The 22,046-nt window shown below is 39.9% G+C and overlaps 3 protein-coding genes across 6 annotated transcripts in view; all 3 read left to right on the top strand.

Annotated features, from left to right (window-relative positions):
• The window catches only part of LOC149654378 (FMRFamide receptor-like), a 44,569-nt gene extending 29,470 nt beyond the window's left edge, over positions 1 to 15,099 (top strand). For 2 of the 4 annotated variants that reach the window (XM_089845840.1, XM_089845838.1), the window contains exons 2-4: positions 11,114 to 11,195; positions 11,258 to 11,591; positions 12,442 to 15,099. In XM_089845840.1, the coding sequence (XP_089701966.1) occupies positions 12,518 to 14,173 (1,656 nt within the window). In that variant the 5' untranslated portion in view covers positions 11,114 to 11,195; positions 11,258 to 11,591; positions 12,442 to 12,517 and the 3' untranslated portion in view covers positions 14,174 to 15,099. Of the gene's footprint in view, positions 1 to 6,782; positions 6,801 to 11,113; positions 11,196 to 11,257; positions 11,592 to 12,441 lie in introns of those variants that run through there. The other 2 variants (XM_089845839.1, XM_089845841.1) reach the window with 2 other exon arrangements.
• Positions 15,100 to 15,116: 17 nt separating this feature from the next.
• On the top strand, positions 15,117 to 18,644 carry LOC149654377 (ferredoxin-fold anticodon-binding domain-containing protein 1-like). The gene is made up of 7 exons (XM_089845843.1): positions 15,117 to 15,257; positions 15,340 to 15,644; positions 15,724 to 15,797; positions 15,887 to 16,132; positions 16,228 to 16,384; positions 16,472 to 16,690; positions 16,837 to 18,644. Exons 4-7 carry the CDS (start codon positions 15,964 to 15,966, stop codon positions 17,288 to 17,290), a joined length of 999 nt encoding a protein of 332 aa, XP_089701969.1. The 5' UTR covers positions 15,117 to 15,257; positions 15,340 to 15,644; positions 15,724 to 15,797; positions 15,887 to 15,963; the 3' UTR covers positions 17,291 to 18,644.
• A 147-nt stretch (positions 18,645 to 18,791) lies between these two features.
• Positions 18,792 to 21,875, top strand: LOC149654376 (blastula protease 10-like). Its single transcript, XM_089845842.1, has 13 exons — positions 18,792 to 19,190; positions 19,250 to 19,297; positions 19,355 to 19,399; positions 19,473 to 19,556; positions 19,898 to 19,951; positions 20,027 to 20,207; positions 20,391 to 20,526; positions 20,580 to 20,655; positions 20,720 to 20,914; positions 20,977 to 21,253; positions 21,305 to 21,408; positions 21,468 to 21,610; positions 21,697 to 21,875. Exons 1-13 carry the CDS (start codon positions 19,077 to 19,079, stop codon positions 21,821 to 21,823), a joined length of 1,584 nt encoding a protein of 527 aa, XP_089701968.1. The 5' UTR covers positions 18,792 to 19,076; the 3' UTR covers positions 21,824 to 21,875.
• Positions 21,876 to 22,046: the final 171 nt, after the last annotated feature.

Below are 22,046 nucleotides of genomic sequence, written 5' to 3'. Positions count from 1 at the left end.
AAAAGAGCCAAGTTAAGGCAGCATGGTCCGTCACGACATTGAATGTCTGGCCTTCGATATATTCGCGCCATTTTTCTAAGGCCCAAATTACTGCCAAGAGCTCGAGTTCAGTGGCACTGTACTGTCGTTCAGGTTGACTAAGGGTGCAGCTTGCGAAAGAGATAACTATCTCCTTATTGTCTATATGCTGAACCAAAACTGCTCCTAATCCAACTTGACTAGCGTCTGTGCGAATCGTGAAGGGATACTCAAAGTTAGGGTAACCAAGTATAGGTGCTGAGACAAGTTTATTTTTCAAGCTCTCAAAAGACGTCTGACATGCGTCACTCCAAACCCAAGGTACTCCCTTCCTCCGGAGGCAGTTTAACGGCTCAGAAATTTCTGAGAAGCCATGAATAAATCGACGATACCAACCCGCCAGTCCAAGAAATCGGGCTAGATCCTTCTCGTTACGCGGTACGGGATATTCAGTCACGGCTCGCACCTTCTCGGGGTCCATTCTAACACCGTTTTTTGACACGATATGGCCGAGAAAGTGTAACTCTTCTTGCGCGAATTTACTTTTTTCCGGGTTGACAGTAAGTCCAGCGGCACGTAACCTCTCAAGGACCTGGCGGACGTCGCTTGCGTGAGTTTCAGCGTTACTTGAAAATATGATTAAGTCATCGAAGAAATTGTTTGCAATCTTCTTGAGACTGGGACCGAGAGTAGTGCCTAGAACGAGCTTAATGCATCGCTCAAAAGTTGCTGGCGCGTTGGTAAGGCCAAAGGGCATGACCTTGAATTGGAAGAGGCCCTCTGAGCAAACGAATGCCGTCTTGCATTTGGAATCTTCGGCAAGTGGGATTTGCCAAAACCCGCTTTTCATGTCTAGCGTCGTAAAAATCTTCGCTCCTTGGAGCGCGTCGAGAATCTGGTTAACAGTTGGCATCGGAAATGCATCCTTTCTCGTTTTTCTATTAACCCCTCGAATATCAACGCATAATCGGAAATTCTTTGGGTCAACCGGCGTTGGGGCAGCTTGAGGAACACCAGTAACGCATGATTCTGGGAGAGCTACCGGTTTTGGCGTTTTCTTGGGAACGAGAATGATTGGCGAACTCCAATCTGAGTTAGAAGGTTCGATGACACCAGCGTCCAGCATCTCTTGTATTTTTGTGGCGATGACACGAGCGCGAACTGGAGATACTCGATATGGGAATGAGCGGTGTGGTAGCTCATTGCCCGTATCAATACTGTGCTCTATGAGATGAGTACGACCTGGGACATCCGTGACCACGTCGGGAAAGTCGGCCAGGACGGCCGCAATGTTTGAGACAAGTGACGCGTTAGCGGACGTAGGGCGTTGAATAGGTTCAGTCGCGTTGGCGCGCGATTGTTCTGGGGCTGGACCCGAGGACGCATTCGCGTGTGGCAATGATATATCACTGAGTGGGTGAGGCGCGAATGATTTCCAGCTGGAGGGTTGAGTTTCACCTGGCGCAACTATACCGAATTGGCCGGTGTGAGGAGATAGCGTGACGCGATGTTGGCGTAAGAAATCTGAACCTAGGATTACCGAGGCACTCATTTTGGGAATTACTATAAAATTATGTACAAAAATATGATTATCTATATACACGGGAATTTTTACACGTAATGCAGTTTGTGTGTCCGTTATACTAGAGTCTGCGAGTTTTAAGGATCCGTGGTAAGGTTCACTAGGATAGTTCTCACTGGCGAGGGCTTCCCAAACGGTGGAGAGAATTAACGACACGCGTAAAGCGCCGGTATCCAACAGCGCCGTGCCACTCCACGAAGTTCCGAGTTTAATCGAGATAAAGGAGTCCGCTCCAGGTAATAAAGGAATAGTACCACTTACCACTGATGACGTTGAAGGGCTGTCTCGCTGGAAACATGGGAGGACGACTTGGCCCTCTATTGTCGGCTCCCGGTGGCGTTTCCCGACGATGTTGTAGTAGGGGTGTTGGAAGTGGAGGAACGCTGAAGATGTCTTTGCTTCCTCTTTTCACAGTCGTCGATCAAGTGACCAAAACGTTGGCAATATTTGCATTTGGGCCGTAATTTTTTGGCTGGAGCGACCTCTCCGCCTGAAGAAGGTTGGTAGGCTGGTGTGGGAGAAGTCGATGGCACCTTACGTGGTTCGATAACTGAAGGCGAAACCCTTGGAGAATGGTCCATTCTTTGCAAATATTGCTTTTGTGCTGATAACAGGGTTTCAACACGAGTACCCTCTACAACAATGTCCTCGATGGTTAAGTTATTAACATTAGGAAGCACCATTTTTTCCTTCAAAATAGGGTTCAATGCCGCAACGATTTTCTTGACTACCTTGGCATCAGCCACTGTAGGGTCTATTTTACGACATAAGCCAGCGATGGCTAACGCGAATTCTCGTGTGGGTTCACGTTCGCGCTGTTCGCGCATTTTCAGTTGACGGCGGAGATCGTCTTCTCGCGTGGCACCACCGAACATTCGTCTAAAACGCGCACAAAAATCTGGCCAGTCTTTAATTTGTGAGCGACACAACTGGAACCAGTCACAAGCTGGGCCACGCAAACGAAAGCTGATTTGTTGAAGAAGATGGGGTGCTGAAATAAATCCCGAGTCTATACAGCCCTGCGCGCGATCCAGAAATTCACGGGCGGATATTGAATTGTCATTACTAAAGAGCGGAAGTAAGTCCGGTTTTGAAAGTAGCAGCGTGTTGTCGGAAGGCAACCGTGGACTCGAAAAACCTGTTGCCTGATTCGGCGGTGGCAGGCCCAAGTTCGATGGTGTCGAATTTTCGGAAGGGGGACCAACGATGGAGCTGTGACTCGTACCCCCGTCGGAAGGCGGAGGAACCGCGTCCGGCCGCGGGACTTCCGGGACGCCGGAAAGGGAGTCGATAGGACCCAGGCGGCGGGTAAGAGCGGAGAGTAAGACGTTCCACCTACTTTCGTCGGCTTCGCGAAGACGGGCTCGTTCCTCCCTCTCTTCCAGGCGTAGACGTTCGCGTTCGTCACGATCGGCCTGGCGTTGGCGGTCACGTTCAGCGCGGTCCTCCTGACGAATCCGTTCGCGTTCATCACGGTCCTCGCGCTCGAGACGATCCCGCGAGGCCAAGTCCGCGCGAAGGAGGGCAACAACCTCCTGAAAACCCTCGGAGGCGGTCATGGAAGACGCGTCCTCATAATCGTCGGCCATGATTGGGGAAGAAGCACGAAAGACCGGAGGAACACACGGCGGCGAAGAAGAATCCACGGAACGCGAAACGGCGGACGGCGGCGAAGAAGAATAAACGGGAAGCGAAGCGGCGGCCGGAACACGAGGGACCGGCAAGGAAGTATCCCGTGCGAGCGTACGGCGAAGCAAACGATCCTCCCGGGCTCGGGACTGAAGTATACGGAGAGCGGGGTTCGAAAACATACGAACAAAACCACGATCGGGCGCCAATTATAACGTAGGCCCAGATAGCATTGATTAAACTACGTTATATTGAATTAACTGCGATGAAATAGACAGTTAAAACTTAGAGAATTGAATATCTCTAGAAGAATTTATTCCTGGGTTAGTTTAGGCTTAAGAGGTCCACTCTTAAGAGTAAGAAATAAACACCCCGTTCACTTCCGTAGCAAGCAAAAAAGTGTCTCTTTATTGTTAACATCCAAATACAATCTTTTGGGGGGCCTCTTCGTGGAAAAGTACCCCGAAGGGAAGGTATCTAAAAACAGGTCCGGTGCACGTGTGTCAATAAGAATGGGCTTGGTGAGTGAAAGGGTTTGAAATACATGTATCTAAGAGGGAAGGCTAGAGATACATGTATCAAGCTTGAAACGCCCGTTACAAAACGTAGTTTAAGCGAGCCAATTAGATAATTTAACCTTTTCGTTACGTGTTGGAGGGAGGGGCTCTATACTGGGTGGTCTATGAGTCGGTCTGAAGTAAATGCTAACCGTTCTCCATTCCTACTTCTAAAATTAAATATATCCCCGGTTTTAACTAACCAACCACAAATTATAAATTTTATAGTTGTTTTTGAATTTATATATATGTATACTTAGGGAGTAATTATAGACTTATGATATTAGGGGGTATTAAAAATATTATTGGGCGCTTGTTGTAAAGACGGCCCTCCGTATTGTCATAATAACAACTGAGAATGAAGCTGCCTTTGGGCTAGAAACATAATAATAACAACTACAATAATTATAGCGTCTTGAAATATGATGGTTTCCTTAGAAACTTTTTGACAAGAATTTTCTTTCAAACTATGAGACGAGCTTGTTTCCGCTATTTAGAGGCATCGTTAATATTACACGGCCTTAATTTGTAAATTTTTAATTTGGGAAAAGGGCCGTCTTATTTATACTATTTATTCTTAACCCCAAAATTGCGTTTTTAAAGAGATAGTGTAGGGTTTATTTTCGACTATATCGTAAGGTTTAGGTAGTAGTTGTAAACACAAATTGCTTTCAACCAACTGTCTCAATTAGTACCTACCTACACTATAACAACGAAATTTCATTTTATTTCCAATTGGTTCGTTATTACCATTCAGAAATGTAAATAGAGAAATAAGTGAGAAGATGGGGTTAAAAATAATCCGTGTATAAGTGTACCATAAGTTTATAAGATATGTTACTTCCATAAGTATGACACTTCATACTTCGTAATGCTAGAGACTTACAGCTCGAGATCGACAAGCGAGAATTGAAGTCCTACACTCGGAGGTTAATTTTGCAGACCATCTAATTTTATTTAGTCTGTACTAAGCCTATAACAGCAGCGCCCCAGTCACCAGGCGTCGATTTACCTCGAATCTATGACCTACGTCACTCCCTTCATGTCAAGCTCCAGTTTGTAACCAGTGCCAAACTTATGGTGAACATATCTTATGGTGTACATTATTATCAGAACAGGGGGACTAAGCCTAGTAGGAAAAATACTATACCACCCATTGTTTTCCCCCTAAAACACCTTAGACGTAATTTGAATAGATAGTTCCTTCCGTTAAAGTTCTCTTCCTTTCTTTCTTTTGAAAGCAAGCAAGTGCAAGAGAGAGAGAGATGATGGTTCAGTTTTATTGTACAAAATGAGGCGAGTTATTCATTCCTCGGCGAATTGCTCTGGCCAAAAAAAAAATATGAAAGGTGAAACGAGGTGCAAAAAATGCAAGAGCAAACTTCATTTGCATCATCATGAGAACGAGATAAGAGTTTTGAAGAAAAAGAGGATTGTTGAGTGGAGTGGGCTTTTCGTTTAAGAATGAAGTGTTAGACTAACTGCGGGCCATGAAAATAAAAAATTCATCCATTATGTTTACTTTTAAGAGTGATTTTCCTCGAGTTTATTTGAGTTCTTTCTTCCAAAAAAAGCTCCCCATCCAACCTATTAGTTTACAAAAATGCATTTTCCCAAATGACAGACAAAGAATGAATAACTGAAATCCCATAAGACTTCCTTCCATTTAGTATTCGGATAAAATAAGAAATACCACTAAAGGGATAGTGTAAATAAAAGTGTTCCAATAAAGGATAGTACTTAATTATATGACTGAAGTTCTGTTGGGTAGTTCTATATATGAGCGATAAATTTTGAGTCGAAACTGTATAACGTTTTGAACCAAAGTTATGAAAATTGGAATGGAAAAAGTAACTGAAAGACAAAGCTAAGGGGTTATCCCTAAACACTCTTAATGTTCGTAAATTGTTTAGGGATGGTCCCTGGCCTTGTCATAGAAGTATATAACCAAGAAGTGATATCTAGTTTATTAGAGAGAAGGTATAAGTTCGCCATGTTTCCAGCTTTATCTCCAGTCCAAACGTATAGTAGGTCCGGAGTTAATCCCCTCTGCCTCTAAATTAAAACCAGCATCTCATTGGTTCTTGAAAACTCACGTCAGCGCGACGCGAATGACGAAAATTACAATCTTATTTTCCGACTGAGGAGAGGCAGCGAAATAGCCCGGCCTCCTTTTACATCCCCCCTTGTATTTTGAAAGGGGGACTGGGACTATGGCGCGCTATGCATATTAAGCCTCTCTCTAGTAAACTAGATATCACTTCTTGATATAAAATTTTCGACTGCAAACTGATTGCCCGTTGAACCATCAAAATGTACTTCAGTTCTACCAGCAGCATTCCTTGGGGAATACCCTGTATGTGTACACAGAAAAAGCATTGAATTACAGCCCTGTACACGCTATACTGTTTAGGAAGCTATAAGTATAGCCATATTGCCAAGAGCAACCAACGTTCATGCACTTATATTATAGAGTATCCACATATTAAAATCAGCGGATTTGAAAATCGATCAAGTCCCAGCACACGACCCTTCATTTTCATCCTAGCAATTCTCACGCGAGCGTTGCTTAAGCCATGGCCAAACCCAAGTTCACTTATATACTGCACCAAGAAAGAGAGAGGTCTTATAGTATACTGTGTTTATCGATCCCGAGGCAAAATTGGAGCTTTTTGGGGTGAAATGGGCCCAAAATACTATATATATATTTGGTTTTACACAATTACTCTTTTAACCAAGAAGAATATTGAAGAAGTTGAAAAGAGACTTAAGCTTACTTATGAGTTTTGGCCTCGAGGCAAACTTCAAAATGAAAGCAAATAAGAGTTCTCTCTCTTTCTCTGTCTCTTGACGCTTTGACGCTTTGTTCTTTCTACATGAAGGGATGGAGAGAGAAAGGGTCAGTGTTAAATTACTTGACCCATAGCACCGGATGTGGCCGTTCAATTCGAGATAAAGTCGTGGTTAATTTGGACGGTCAGCTGAAAAGAATTATTAGGTACTTCTGTTCTTGGGTAAGGAATTATTGTCGGAGCTGCGGTGCAATTTATATATATAATTAATATGATCGGAACATAATTATTGTTACCAAATTAAGCGAGTTGACTTAATTGTTAATAACGCAATATTATTCTAAAGAAATATATCCTTCTTAACATTAACTGACAACTATAGCTTTTGTTTGGCCAGGGATAGATTTAATTTTAGAAGTAGGAATGGAGAACGGTTAGTATTTACTTCAGTCCGACTCATAACCCAGTAAAGAGCCCCTCCCTCCAACACGTATTAGCGAAAAGTTTAAATTATCTTATTGTCTCACTTAAACTATGTTTTGATGACGTTACTGACGGGGACGGCGAAAAATACGTAATTCCTTTTTACCTATCAGTCGCTATGACCCGCCTCTTCTTTCATACCCCCCACGTCCCGGGGAAGGGGGTCCGGGACTTTGACGCGCGCCCACATTACTCTGTTCTCCATTCCTACTTTTAAAATTAAATCTATCCCTGGTTTGACCTAGAATATAATTTAAAACACAGAATTTGAAAATGAGGTTTAAAAGTTATTATTATTTATTTCAAATTGTGCAAATTCCGAATCAAACCTTGGCCCCCGTTTCAAACATTATATGTCAATTTCAATAAGGTTGTAATTAAGATTTCTCGTAGCTTATGACTGCCGAATTATTAATTAGCATCAGACTTCAATAATTAATTAATTTCTTAAGTAATTAATGGCCTAGTCCAGACTTATATACGTCTTGGGAATTTTAAGGCGATACGTCTATTATACTCTCTATTCCGAAGATCAATTTATAGATAGATCAACACTAACTATTAATTCACCTTGACCTAATTAATATCTACCTTAATTAAATGTATGTATGTATAAACCTCCCCGGGGCTATAGGAATATAAGGGCCATATAAATATATTCATAATTAATCTTTTAGTTTTAAGACAAGTTTCCTTCCCCTCTTTAATATCTTATCACGTATCACGCGCAACATGCAAATAAAGAAAAGCCGTGCGCGTGCAAGACAAGTTTCAACCGGCAGTTAATGCAATTTTACTATGACTTAATGCTTGGTAAAAACTTGAAGGATGCCGTTACTCTTTTGCTAGTTTCCTTACGTGACCGAACTGTTAAAGCAAGTCGCAATAAACCCGACAAAAATTCAGAACGTTAAGTTGATTGTAACACAGTTGATTAACAGAGTTAGATAAGAAAATATGTACAACATTCTCAATCGGCGTCGTGAACGCAAGGACAAGTTATTGAGTTACTTTTTCAAGCACGCCAATCGTTAATATAGTAATGCAGTAATGACAGTACAAGCTTTATACTTTAGTATATTTTAACGCGGTTAAGAGCTGGGTGCTGTTACCATAAGGTGAGCTTTGATATTTAGAACTAACTCATTTCTAAAGATAACCAACGAAGAAAGCAATTTCAAAATAAAAGAAAAGCCTGCGCAAACTTTAATCAAATTTTCATTTCGTGTCCAGTCTGTCAAGACAATATTACACCACGAAAATGTCAAGCCATTTTTGGCGGGACCCATCAAATGTATTCTCCTCCGTCCTCCCGCCTTTTTTTGTTTTTTTTCGCGCCATAATTGACGGACGGAAAAAGCTCAAAAGAAAAGAAAAAGTCTTTCGCTCTCTCTTTGGAGAGAGAGAGAGAGGAGAATTCTTTTGTTAAGCCTTGGTCATGTTAAGCCTATATGTTAAGCTAAGGCTACTACTGGGTATTATCTTTTTGTTTAAACCTGGTGCTGTGTCCGTCCATTTGGGGAAATTGGGGATGGGTACAAGGTAGGGCAAGGCGGGGCGAGGCGCGTTGTCCAATTTATGACGGTGGTGCGCGTCCAAGCTTTCTCTAAACCCTCGCGAGATATCTTGACCACAAAGTTAAAAAGCTCGCTCACGAGTTAAAAGCTTCCATAAAACAAAATAAAAGGAAAATAAATGACATTCGTTCGTTTTAAGTTGGGTTTGTTTTCGTAACAGTGTAAGGTGAATTCTTTTCGTTAGAGAAGAAGAATTTAACCCAGTTAGGTGTAATGCACCATATATATAATGCACCATATATATAATAAAATACACAGGTTATTTCAAAAATAGTAATTGTAGGAACGAAGTCTAGTGGGATGAACATTGGGGTCTTTTACGGATGACACGTACCTTTCAGTTTCTTAAGGTGTCATCCATAAGACAATCCAATGTTCATATCATATCTTGTGTGTTATTGAATGTCCGTTAGGATGGGAACACGTCATAGAAGTATAGACCATTTTCCACTCAATATTGATTGCCCATAGAAACCACTAACTGTATTTCGGTCCTACCATCATACGTTTTTGTAACACCCTGTACAAAATGTATATCTGGTTTTACTTTTAATGGAAAAATTTTAATCTCTTGAAATCTTTGGGGAAATTCGAAATTCAATTCCAAGGAGAAGTTTGTTTGAATGAACTTAATTAATTTGACTAATTTTAAGAAATTTGGGCTGGTATTTATAGCCTAAATTATAATAATCAATATTAATTGTCAATGATAATCCCATATGGGAATTAACCGTAAATAAGGCGCTTATTTTAATTATAAAGAAGCTTAAGGCCGTGTTTTAAAAATTTATAAAACTAGAGCGAGCTAGACCCTATTGTTTTGGTTCGTTAATAACTGAAGGACAAGTGGTAACCCGTAGACTTTAATTCTTAGTACAGGAATGCATATAGCTGATAGGAATCATTGTGTGCCATTTTCTCAGCGTTTCTAGGCGGATTTTGTGGGAAAAACTAGACTAATCATTATCCATGACGAATAATTTATCTTGCACCTCGCGCGCATAGAAATTAACGTTAGAGATTTGAGGCCACAATTATTCATATTATCTGTATGAATTCCTAATTGCGCATTGAGAAAAAGCACCTAGCCAATTTTCCTATCCTCTATAAGGATTTAGATCTATTCAATTCAATTCAATCCACCAGTGCCTACATAGGTTTAATTTCAATTTAATTTAATTAACTGAAGCCAGATCAAATCCTTTGTGCACTAGTCGTTATCGAACTTCGAAATTAATCGAATTATTTTTATAATATACAAGTTGAATTGTAGGCTGGCTATATACCGGGGATTCTCTTTAACACAAGTTATGATGATGATTGGAGTGCTTTACGGATGAGCCCTTGAATTTAACATAAGAAACTGAAAGGCAATCCTAATTTAATTAAGGGGTCATCCCTAAAACATTCCAAAGATCATCATAAATTGTGTTAGGGGGAAGGCTTAGGTCTCCCTTTTCTGTGAAAAAATGTCGCCTCAAAATGGCGATCATAGAATATACAATGTACTTCGTTCTACCCTCACCCTTTTTTTGGGGTACACCCTGTATAGTGGGGGGGGGGGTCGGAATGGTTCGAAATTAAAGTTTTCGTTGGCTTTTAATAATCTGTCTCGTCCATCTGTTCCCTTCTTCGTTTTAAAAGAGAGAATTCTCATCGGAAAAAATAAATTGCGAAGGTTTTATTTTCACCTGACTCGGCTAGCTAGAAAAAAAAATTATTTGCACATGCAATTGCGTCTACTCTAAGTACACCTTCTAAGCAAGGTACTGCCTATCCTAACGGAATCAATTCATCATTGAAATTGGCATCGAATTTATCCCAACTACTAGGCTTTAAAAGCTTTAAGCTTCTGCATGGGTTCTTTTTCGGATTTTGCATCGATCGAGTTACAGGCTGAAATGTAGTACGGTTTAAAGGCGTTTTAATATAGAGAAGACGCTCATTTTAAGAATGGAAATCGCCTATAGTCATCTTTCAATGACAGATGAGGTTCGAGAGATCTCGACAATCTTGGCCCTGTAGTCTGTCTGTCTGTCTTGTCTTTGAAGAGCTAGCTGGCTAAACACAAATCCCAAAATTCAATTTGAAAAAAAAAAGGGTTTTCGTGATTCCGATTTGCTAATGTTAGGCTTAAGCCGATTAGGTTTGCAATTATTTCTAAAAAGGAACAGAGAATTAAGATTTATAGTTTTTGGCGAAATAATGAAATAATTTTATGAAAGTGGCCTTGAAATACCAACCATTAAAGAACACGAATACTTAACGTCCCCATTAAACGCTCTTAGCTGTAGCTCTAAATATTCAGCTCGTCAGTACTCGAGTAACTCTGCTAATTCATAAAGACACTAAAAGCCATCTGTAGTAGTAGTAGGAGTAGAATCCAATATTATTAGAAATTTAAACGGACGATTTTAAGTCTGAGATGAGATGTTGTATTTTTATTTTGATCATTTTCGTATCTTGTTTTGACAGATTCAGTTTTGGGGGCGGACGCGAGTTGCGGTTGGTTGGTTGTTTGGTTGAAGCCAACGGTGGTGTCCCCGTCCGGAGCAACGTACGTTCTCGTTCTTACGTCTTTCGTTCTTTCAAATCAAGGACGTTTATTAAACTTGGCAGGTAATTATAGCGGCAGAACATCCGTTCTCTCTAAGAGCTATCGCCTATAAGAAAGCAAATGGAACCAGGGCCGCCTTCTTACCAAGCAGCGACTTAAGTGCCAAAAAACAAAGAAAGCGCGCGCGTTAACTTAGCGCCCGACACACTAATTTCTACTAGAAGGAACTTTGCCAAGAAGATAGATACGTGCACGTTCTTGGACATTTGAACGAATAGCTCACTACGCTTACGTTAACTTACCAAATCCCGTGTCCCTACAGCCAACGAGATCGTATAATACATCTGTACTAGTACAATACGACCAACCGTCTTCCGCATGGACCAAATGTTAATTGTAAGTTGTGGTTTTTCTGAATCATTACTAATTAAATGATAAGTTTAAGAAGTGTGCATTGCTGTGGTTATGGGAAACGGTGGACTATTTTTTTCTTCTAAAGGCATGATTTACCGCGGGCAAGGGTTAGTTTGCGATAATGTTAAACTATGACGGATATGTCTGCGTGGTTCTGGTATGGGAAGAGTTGATTACATGTCAGCGAATTGGGGGCTATAGCCTACTTTTTAAGTTTAAAATTCTTGAGCTATTAAAAGGCAACCATAAATTATTGCGGGAAACCGAAATGGTGTTATACGATTTTAGCTTTTTAAAGTTACAGTGTCACGAAGTTATTTTTTCAATATATTATGGAACTATGGCTCGGTTTGGATTATTGGAAGACTTTACTGTCCCTTTGTTTAGAGATCTTTCGGGAGTTAAATAATTGTCAAAAAGAAAGAAAGAAAGAAGATTCGAGTTAAGACACTCTGATTTTTGTCTTTGCGCGCGTTTTTCGTAAGCCGAGTGTTCTTGGTACGTGTTTATACAAGTGTAAGATTTTCAGGGGAATTTTTGGGCCAGCCAAACTTCTGTCGTGTCAGGATTTTCCCGCCGGAATTGTCTCGTAAGTGATAATAGACATAAATAGTTTCTACGACAACATTTCTTTACATCTGGGCCAAAGATTGAGTCCTTCCACTTCGCTTAGTATGGTTGAATGGAGACAGACATTGGACTATGATAAGATCTCAAAATTTATTGGTATCGGTTAGGCCTTTCGTTTAGAACCGCTACGCACTGATTATCAGCCAGTCAGGACTTTCATAGAAGTTGCATTACAATCTTAAACCATTCTTTTCTTATTCAGAGAAAGATGGAACTAAAATGAATGAATGAAGAGTCAAGAAACTATTATCGATTGAAGAAATAAAAACCAGAAAAAAATGACGTCATCCATTAGTCCAGGTGGTTTTGATTGCAACGGCAACGATTTGGCAACGTCAAACGTGACCGACTTGATCCTGAACGTCATTTGCAAGAAAATGTCTCCGTCGAATATGTCCTATTTACCCGGTAATAATAGTAACGACACTTTAATGTCCTGGTCCTCAGTGGAGGACCCGTTAAATCAAAACATGATTGAATTCCGTAACCAAGTTCGCTTCTGGATTCAACGCGTCATGGTGCCGCTCGTTATGATTATCGGAGTCATCGGAAACTCGGTAACTATCTTCATTATGACGCGTCGACGTATGCGCTCATCAACCAATATCTACTTGGCCGCCTTGGCTATTTTTGATATGTTGTACTTGGTGCTTATCTTCGCGTTGTCCGTTTCGCATTACCCTAGATCGCGTAGCGTCGAGTATTACATCTATTGGCGACTAAGACCGTTCGCGCTGATGTTAACGGACGCCTGTAGCAACACTTCGGTTTGGTTAACGGTAACCTTTACCTTCGAGCGGTACATCGTGGTCAGTCATCCAATTAGAGGCAAAATACTGTGCACCGAGTCGCGAGCTAAGAAGGCCATTATGTTCGTGGCCCTATTTTGTTTCACTTGCACGTTACCGACGCCCTTTGAATGGACCATCGTTGAGCAAACGGACCCCAAAACAAACGCCACCATAATCCAAGACATGATATCGGATTTGGGTAAAAATAATTTGTACAAGACCATCTATTATTGGTTCACCGTGGTTGTGTTTATCTTCATTCCCTTGATACTTCTGGCCATTTTTAATTCGTTTCTGATTCGTTCTGTCCACTTGTCGAAAAAGACGCGTAAGACCATGACGTGTCGACGCGATTCTTCCAGAGACTCCTCGACGCAAGAAAACAAAATTACGGTTATGTTGATAGCGGTTGTTATTCTGTTCTTTGTCTGTCAGTTACCGACGGCGGTCATTCTTCTTTACGATACCTTTACCGAAATTGATGACAAGACTAGTTTAGGCGCGTTCATTCGCGGTATCGGCAATGTTGCCAATTTCCTAGTTGCCGTTAACGCGGCGGGAAATTTCTTGCTTTATTGTTTACTAAGTCAAAAATACCGAAGGACTTTTTTACAAACATTTTGCCCTTGTCTTAAGGGCAAGATTACTCGATTACACTCTGTTTATCAACACACTGTTTACAGTAACGTCGATAATAGCAGTCCTTTGGCGAAACGGAGATCAAATTCGCGTACCAGCGTCGAACAAGTAACATTAGAGAAAATTAATTTGGAATTACGTAAATCCTTGAATGACTGCTCGGCCATTTTACCGCTAACTCAGACTGATACGGTGATGGCTCAAGTTAATTGTAACAATGGTAACGGAGGTAATTCCGGCGGTAATACGCCTCCATCTATCAATAACGGTGCTAATTCGAGTAATTTACAATTACCCGTCGTGGCACTTCCCAAGAAAAAACGCTTATCAAACGTAATTATGGACAAAATTAAATTACGTCGCAAATCTTGCTCCGAAAATGAGGAAAGTTCGCAAAATTGGTGCAATTTGAACCGAGAGAAACGATTGGTTCGCTCCGTCTCGGAAAAATGGCCGACGACCTCGTCAGCCAATCGCAAATCTAATCATTACAATTTTGACTAAATTGAGGCGCGGCAAATCTCAATGTGTAATCTAGAATTAATTCCTCAAAATACTCTCTGGAGAATGTTGCCTAGCCAATGAGAATCGTTTAAAATATAAATACCAAAAATTAAAAACAAACGGAGCAAACCAAGCCGCTCAAACACTATATCAATATAACTGTAGCGTTTTAGTATCTCTCCAATTAAGTAAATCTTTAATACTCAGCTAACAGTTAACTTAAATGTGACTTATCGCAATTAATCGTAGCGTTTAGGGATGACGTTAATTATAAAGTGCTCATATATGTAAGCCCTATTCCGAAATACCCTGATGGTAAATAAACATTGTTATCTAGTACGCTGTACGTGAAACCAAAAGTTGGAAATTAACCTGGCTAAAGTACAAGTAATTAAGTGTTTTCTCCGAGTGGTGTCATACTCCCTTTAAACCATGCGCATTCTCATTGGCTAGCCAGTGAAAACAAGAACAATAATACGTCATCTCTAACCAAAGGCCACGTTGTTAGAGACAGTAGTGAAAAAAAATCAATTCTAAAATATTTTAGAACCCTATTACCAAAGATAAATCGATGACTTTGTTGCCCATAAAAGTGGCAAAAGAAAAAAAAATGATCTGCTAATTGCCGCTTGTCACGGTGTATAGCAAGAGCAAATAACGTGTAAAGAGTGTAGTGTACCAACCCTCACCCGACTCCCCAATTACGTATTATTATATCGTTGCTCAACGTTACTTCAATTGAACAAAATGTTACGTACGATACTTGTTAGCTAGTAATACGTTAACCACATACAAATTGCAATTGCAATTAATTGCGAGCCCACCCTATTTTAAAGCTAAAAAAATTAAGTATTAAATTCACCTTGGCGCTAATCCTAATTTCCTATCCTAACGTAGGATTAAATAAATATCTAATTACTGTTTAATTGGTTGACGAATTAATCAATTAAAAATGTTAATTCTTTGAGCGGCTTTGAGAGATAGTCTTTTGCCGCTCATTATTTCTCGTTTTAGGATATCAAGGATCTAACGAGTGAAGTTGTATCAGTCAGTACCGTGGAAAAGGGAGCTACGTTAGTGATAGGTATGTATCTTTGGTTCCCGGGAGTCTGCCGTGTTCCTCCAGCCGTGCCCCAGCCCAATTTAACCATCAACTATATTTCAAGTTGGTCCCAGAGTTGCTGTCAAAACTAGAGTGGCCCAATTCCCAAAGGAAGCCGCGATTAATTACCTTCAAGCTGCCCCGCGGCTAATTACAAAAACTGAAAGCCTGAAGGATATCCATTTTCCAAACTAAAGTTCTAGAGAAACTCGTCTCCTTTCTAATAAAAAAAACACTTCAGACGACACTGGAAAGTACCCTTAATCAAAAACGTTCTACCAATTTTAATGTCAAAGTTTTTATTCTTTAACCACAAAATTTGTGCTAATTTGCCTTTGACTCCTGTGTCAGGAGCTGAAATGGTTAAAAGTATGTATTTTAATATTGCCATCGGAAATGTTATATTGGAGAGAAAATGTTTCCTTCAAAGTGTATACTTTACACTTAGCTCTCCTAGAATATTACTCCATGGTAGCAGCAGACGGAAATCTGCTCTCAAATTGTAACAAAAAATATATTTAGGTAGGTCTGAAACTACGCCATACAAATTTCATACTTTTCAGTTTGGCGTTATAAACTATATTGATTTGGTATGGTTTGTTGTTGTTCAGATTTGACTGTCTTATGTCACGTGTTTATGGTACCGTTAGTTGTTTATGACTAATTGTAAGCTTATTATTATGCTTAAATGGCGTCTGAAACGATTTTACTAGTTGGTGAGGGCGATTTTTCATTCGCAGCATCTTTATTAGCTAACAAAGGCATTGAAAAATTCAATGTAGTCGCTACTTGTTACGAACAAGTAGGGCAATCCAGCGTTGAACGCCAATCCAACATAGATTATATTCTATCACGTGGTAGGTCATAGGTCATTGTAGAGCTTTTAACATGTAGGCCTAATGGAACCGCGTGGTTTTTTATAACACCAAACTATTAATAATTGACATTATAGGTGGTCATGTACTACAAGACGTGGATGCCACAAAACTACATGATCATCATGAAATTAAACAATTAAAATTAACTCAAATTCGCTTTAATTTTCCACATATTGATGGAAAAATGAATATGAAAAATAATCGAAGACTTCTAGGACAATTTTTTCAAAGGTCGCCCACCTAGTTAATTTGTAGGCCTAAATGTGAAAAAAAAATTACCCTAGCTAGCCAAGGCTTAAGTAACTAAATCTATTTCAGTTGCTACAAGCTTTTAATTGTAAGGGAAAATTATGACGCGAAGGTCATCGTCACATTGTGCGCGGGTCAAGGGGGGACCCCCGCGGATGGTCCATTTAAGAGACGTTGGGATGATACTTGGAAAATAGTCCAGTTAGCAGCAGAGGCCGATTTCCTGTTAAGAGAAACTGAACCTTTCAACCCTGAAAATTACTCCAAGTACAATTGTACCGGATTTAGGTAAGTTGACACGTACTGGGGGATAAGAAGCCGGCAACCTGACTCCTCCCTTAGTATTCATTATAGTGTGGGTGTGTTAGGCTTAGGTTCGAGGGTGGTCAGGTTGCACTAAAAATGGCGCGCAAGTACTTATTGCAATAACGTAGGAAACAAGAAAAGGGTTTTCGACTACATGGCGCCATTGTGCACGTCTTCACATTAGGAAAACGCGTTGATATCAATCAATTTGACTTAAAACTGACTTTAACTTCGGAACTATCTTATAAGGAACCTTATAGTACTTGTGACGAGCGTGAGACACTCGTTCAACACCCTTTAGAAACACCTCACGATATATCATTTTGGTGTTGCACTGAAAATTTTGACGAATTAAGTTTTACACGATGTTTAAGATATTTCTTGGGTGATATTTTAAAAGAAACGCGATTATTGGAGGAATATAAGGACAACTCGATTGAGGGCGTGGTTAGAACAAGTAGATGTTACCGCTTGATTTACCGGTCACAAAATTTGGTACTTTCAAAAACAATGACGAACGAAATTCAAAATAAACTACGGGAGTTTCTTGCTAAAAACGTTACAAATATAGTTTTGAGATGAATCACGCGTTAAGCCTTGGTTGGATAACGCATTGAACTTTTTAAAATGTTCTATTTGAAATAATGAACAATTACAAATTGCATAATAAACAAAATTTATTTGAAATTTTAAATTTTTCACAATTTACATCAATTTGAACGCGAAATGTTTATATTTTTCACGAGTTGGGGACGTCGGTAGTAGCAGACGACATTGGTCTTATAAATACAATATTACTTTGTTGAACTTTCCTAACTGTAAACTTGGCCTTGTAATCATGAACGTATAATTTATGACTCCTCAAACCCTCTTCGTGTCGCCCCTGATAATCGCATTCGTCGCAATGATAAACTTTATTGAGTTTGCCATGATGCGTTAACACGTGTTCATCCATTTCTTCTTGTGATTGGAAGGTTGGTTTATTTGAACAATTATGGCAACAAAATTGGCTATACTTCTTGCGATGTCCGACATGTTTTTCCGCGTGTTTATCAAGTAATTCTTGATTAACAAAGAAACTCTCGCATAATTTGCATTTAAAGAGCGGTTTACGTAGGACTGTTTTAGGCTTTATTAGCTTCCCTTGTTTTGATTGGTTAGTCGCCAAAAGTTGCGTATTTTGTGGTGGTGGTTTTGATTGGTTAATTGTCAAAAGTTGCGTATTTTGCGTTTCAGGGTTTATTATTTTCCCCGGTTTTGATGGGTTAATGACAAAACGTAGGGTATTTTGCGTTTTCAACCTTGGATCAGTAACTATTTTAACAATTCGCGTTTTAGGCCTTGGCTGCTGGTTAACTACTTTGACAGCTTGCCCTCGTGACGTTTCTAACGCGGGTTTGGGGGCTCCTTGTGCCTTAACTATTACAGGTAATGGACTAACTACCGGGGTTTGCGGTTTAACAATTTCTAATCTGGGTTTTTTCGATGTTGGAGGAGATGCGGTTGTTACCGTAGTTGGTAAGGCGGGTTTAGGGTTAACAAAAACGACATTATTGTTACGCGGTTTCGAAATAGTGATTTTGGCTTTATAAGCGTGCACTAATAATATATGGTATCTTAAACTGTAATCATACTGAGCTTTGTATTCGCATTGGTCGCATTGAAATGGTTTTTCCGATGGATGCGTTAACATATGACGTTTAAGGTGAATTCGCGTTTTGAAACGTTTCTGGCAACGTTCGCAACCAAAAGGTCGTTCATGATCCTCAACTTTCTCTAAATTCGGTTCCTCCATATTATAATTTTCAGCCTCTTCCTCCGACATTTTCTTTACTATGGTTTAATCTTTTAAATTTCTTATTTAATTAACACTTAATTACAATATTTTAATTAGAAACGCGACTAATTACGCGAGCTCAAACGCGGTAAACCACAACATCACGTCAACACACGCGAAACGTTAATATAAGAATGACCGAATTACGCTGCGGGACTCGCGAGGATGAACTTTGTATGAACTGCTTTAAGACCTATCTATTTTTTAATAAGTTGAATTTGGGCGCAGAAAGCTGTGGTGATTATACTCTTTGAGCGGTTTGGAGAGAACTAGAATTTTAATGAATAACGTATTCTATTATAGCGTACAAAAGAGCCCGCTTAATTTTAATTATACGGGTTTTAATTAAAGGTTACAATTAAATCATTTCATTGACCTTCGTGCAATTACTGATTTATGGTGTTGATAAATTTGATAGGGGTTTAATCCACGAATACAGAAAATAAATACATACCCCAAGCAAAATTAAAATCATTTTAACACACGTTGTCATCGGTATAAGACCCTAAACTATTAAAATAATTTACTGAAATGAATTTTGTTTCGTTATTTGCCGCGCTTCTAGTTTCAACTACAATTTTGTCGGTCAAAAGCGGCGAAATTCAAATAGACGATCGTGAACCGACATTCTTAAAATTCGAAAATGTAATTAAAATTTATTTTAAATAGACCTTAAATAATTTAAAATAAAAAACTTCTAACAGGGGCGATTAGTAAAGTTTCCTTATGAAAAAAATGAATCCATTGATCTTGTAAGTTAAAAAACAATAAATAGTACGCTATCGAAATTTACCATAGAATAATTTTAGAAAGACTTCATTGAAAGCCATAACGAAAAAATCCAAAAACTCAAAGTACAACGCAAATAAAATCGCGATATGAACTTTTTTGAAAATCTATAATTATGTTCTAATGATTAATAATTAGGAATCACATTCAACTTTAATTTCATCGCCTTTGAAAACGAGAAACTTGGATGAAAATGTTCCAAAACGAAGCGGAATTAGTCAGGTAAGTTTGAATTTATCCAGAGAGAATTTAGAAGGGGAGTCGAAGGCCCCCCCTTTGACTCTATTAAACGTGATGACGCCCAAACAAGATGTCGCGTTGAGCTTTTTGGGGTATGCGAGTTTCCGGTCACATGTTCTAAAATCTCTCTGTTACAAACGCATCATACCGGAAATCGACCTGCCTAGATAACGTTTAGCAGACGACGTTGCGCTACATTCCAAACCACCCTTTCTACTCCCCTTCTAAATTCTCTCTGATTTATCGTAACGGTTTTTTGGCAATGAGCGCAGGGTGAGGGCGGCCATGTTTGTTACGGCGTACAATGGCTGTATTATTTTCAGAATATTAGCGAACTCGACCAGGAAATTTTGGATAATAATCCATTTATACGCAACGTAAGAGTTAATAAAGTTGAAAAATAAATAAATTTGCTTAATTAAAGGGAGTTGTTCCGTTCGCGATTGAATTAGTACAATATTTTTGGCGCCAATCCGAGAAAAAACAAAGATGGCGAATTTATAGTCGATGGGGATATCGCCCTGGCGAAAGACGACGAAGAAAGTAGTACGGGTGATTTGCAACCGCGTAAAGCGACGGACAATCCAACTGTACTATGGCCCGGACATTTAGTCGTCTATGAATTTCATAATTGTAGGTCATAGAACACTAATCCACCTTATTCCCATTGTGTGTACCGGGGCTTAACGCGAGATCTCGGTCAAAATGTTCAGTCGAAATTATTGACCCAGATTTGTCCGTTAAAACTCGCGCTTTAAGCCTCGGCCCATGCATCGCGAATAAGGTAGGTTTTTTTGACCGGGGTCAACGTTTCAGCCGTTCCTCCGCAACTAAGGGCCCTAATTGAAGAAGCGATTGATCATTGGAGAGACAACACGTGTTTGAAATTTGAAAAACGCAATACGAAACATTGGCCGTTTTGGTATTTGAAGTTCAGACACGACCAGGAAGGGTAAGCCGTCCAAATTTTACTTGTCCGTTGAAGTAGTGCTAATTTTATGGCAGATGTTGGTCTATGGTTGGAAATGTAATATTCACGCTGAGAGGACAAGATGTTTCAATTGGTAGAGGATGCGAATACGTAAGAATCACGTGAGAGATACCGGTTCGTAGTATCTGTTCCTAAGATAATAGTAATTCTGTAGAAAGACACGATTATCCATGAGATCGGACACGCCATTGGATTTTTTCACGAACAATCACGAAGCGATCGCGACAATTACAATGTCCTTTTAGAAGATAACATCGAAGATGGTATGCAACCTCAATTCTTCAAGTCACGTGACAAGTCCTTTAACGTTCCGTACGACATACAATCCGAAATGCAATACGACATGATGGTAAAACGCAATCAACGAAACGCAATTCGAGACAATTAGTCCGATCGTATTATTGATTGCAGGCTTTCAGCAACCGTCCGTTTGAAAAGAATACCTTGGTTACTAAGAACGTTCATGACCAAAGACTTATGGGAAAATACCACGGACTCAGCTTCAGGGACCGCAAGATTGCTAATATGTTGTACAGTTGCGGGGACAAGTGCTCTAACAAGGACACGGTTCAATGTCAAAATACAGGTTACCTCAGACCCTACAGAGATCAAATGGAAAATTGCACTTGCGATTGCCCAACAGGAACCAGCGGAGAAACTTGTCAAGTTGTAGATGGAGATTACTATGGTATGGTTAACTAACTACTTAGTTAACTCCAATAAAGTAATTACTCCTTAGGCGCACCCGTTTGTGGTCAAAATGTCACCGAACCGCAAATGATTCAAACCCCTAACTATCCTGTACGCACAGAACCGTACCAAGATTGTAGTTGGTGGATTCAGGTAGAAAAAACGTAGCAACCGTCCATGACGTTGTGGTGGTATAAACTTATATCGTTTAGGCACCCGCCGGTCAAAAGGTCAGAGTTGAATTTCTCGACTTTAATTTCGACCGTAGACTTAACCGAACGGGACATCCTTTGGATGGACTGTGCGTCTTTGAAAGGGTTGAAATAAGAACGGAAGATCGTTACAGAGGAGATATGTAAGTTGGATTATAGTCGCGATCGACGGCCCTGGAACGCATTGGTGCATTCGTAATCCGTTTTGGTTGTTGGGTATCTATGTTAGGTATTGCGCCGAGGACATCGCGAAAGGTACCATTATGACCTCCAAGAGCGAGGAATTCATCATTTTGATTTTTGCTAACAAGTATAAAGTAGGTCGTGGTTTGCAAGCGAATGTTACATTCGTTTGATGGTTCAATTTGATTCCCTCTCTCTTTTGGAAATAAATGTACTGACTTAATATTATAATTGTTTCAATGACAAAAGCGCTTAGAAATTGTCCGGTTGACGGGACTAAGGCTTATAAATTGTCATGACTCGTGTTGACAGACTAAGGCTTATAAATTGTCATGACTCGTGTTGACAGACTAAGGCTTATAAATTGTCATGACTCACGTTGACAGACTAAGGCTT

This window comes from Phalangium opilio, unplaced genomic scaffold (assembly GCF_054372755.1).
Source record: "Phalangium opilio isolate 3A_F unplaced genomic scaffold, DU_Popi_V2 ptg000079l_1, whole genome shotgun sequence".
Lineage (NCBI taxonomy): Eukaryota > Metazoa > Arthropoda > Arachnida > Opiliones > Phalangiidae > Phalangium > Phalangium opilio.
This window is presented reverse-complemented; position numbering and strand designations above follow the sequence as displayed.

Bases quoted from the DNA above. Each gene is read 5' to 3' on its own strand.
- LOC149654377 (XM_089845843.1), top strand. From the start codon at position 15,964: ATGGCGTCTGAAACGATTTTACTAGTTGGTGAGGGCGATTTTTCATTC. The intron at 16,385-16,471 runs GTCGCCCACCTA...AATCTATTTCAG, and splicing joins CTAGGACAATTTTTTCAAAG to TTGCTACAAGCTTTTAATTG. The intron at 16,691-16,836 runs GTAAGTTGACAC...GCAATAACGTAG, and splicing joins TACAATTGTACCGGATTTAG to GAAACAAGAAAAGGGTTTTC.
- LOC149654376 (XM_089845842.1), top strand. From the start codon at position 19,077: ATGAATTTTGTTTCGTTATTTGCCGCGCTTCTAGTTTCAACTACAATT. The intron at 19,952-20,026 runs GTAAGAGTTAAT...CGATTGAATTAG, and splicing joins ATAATCCATTTATACGCAAC to TACAATATTTTTGGCGCCAA. The intron at 21,254-21,304 runs GTATGGTTAACT...ATTACTCCTTAG, and splicing joins TGTAGATGGAGATTACTATG to GCGCACCCGTTTGTGGTCAA.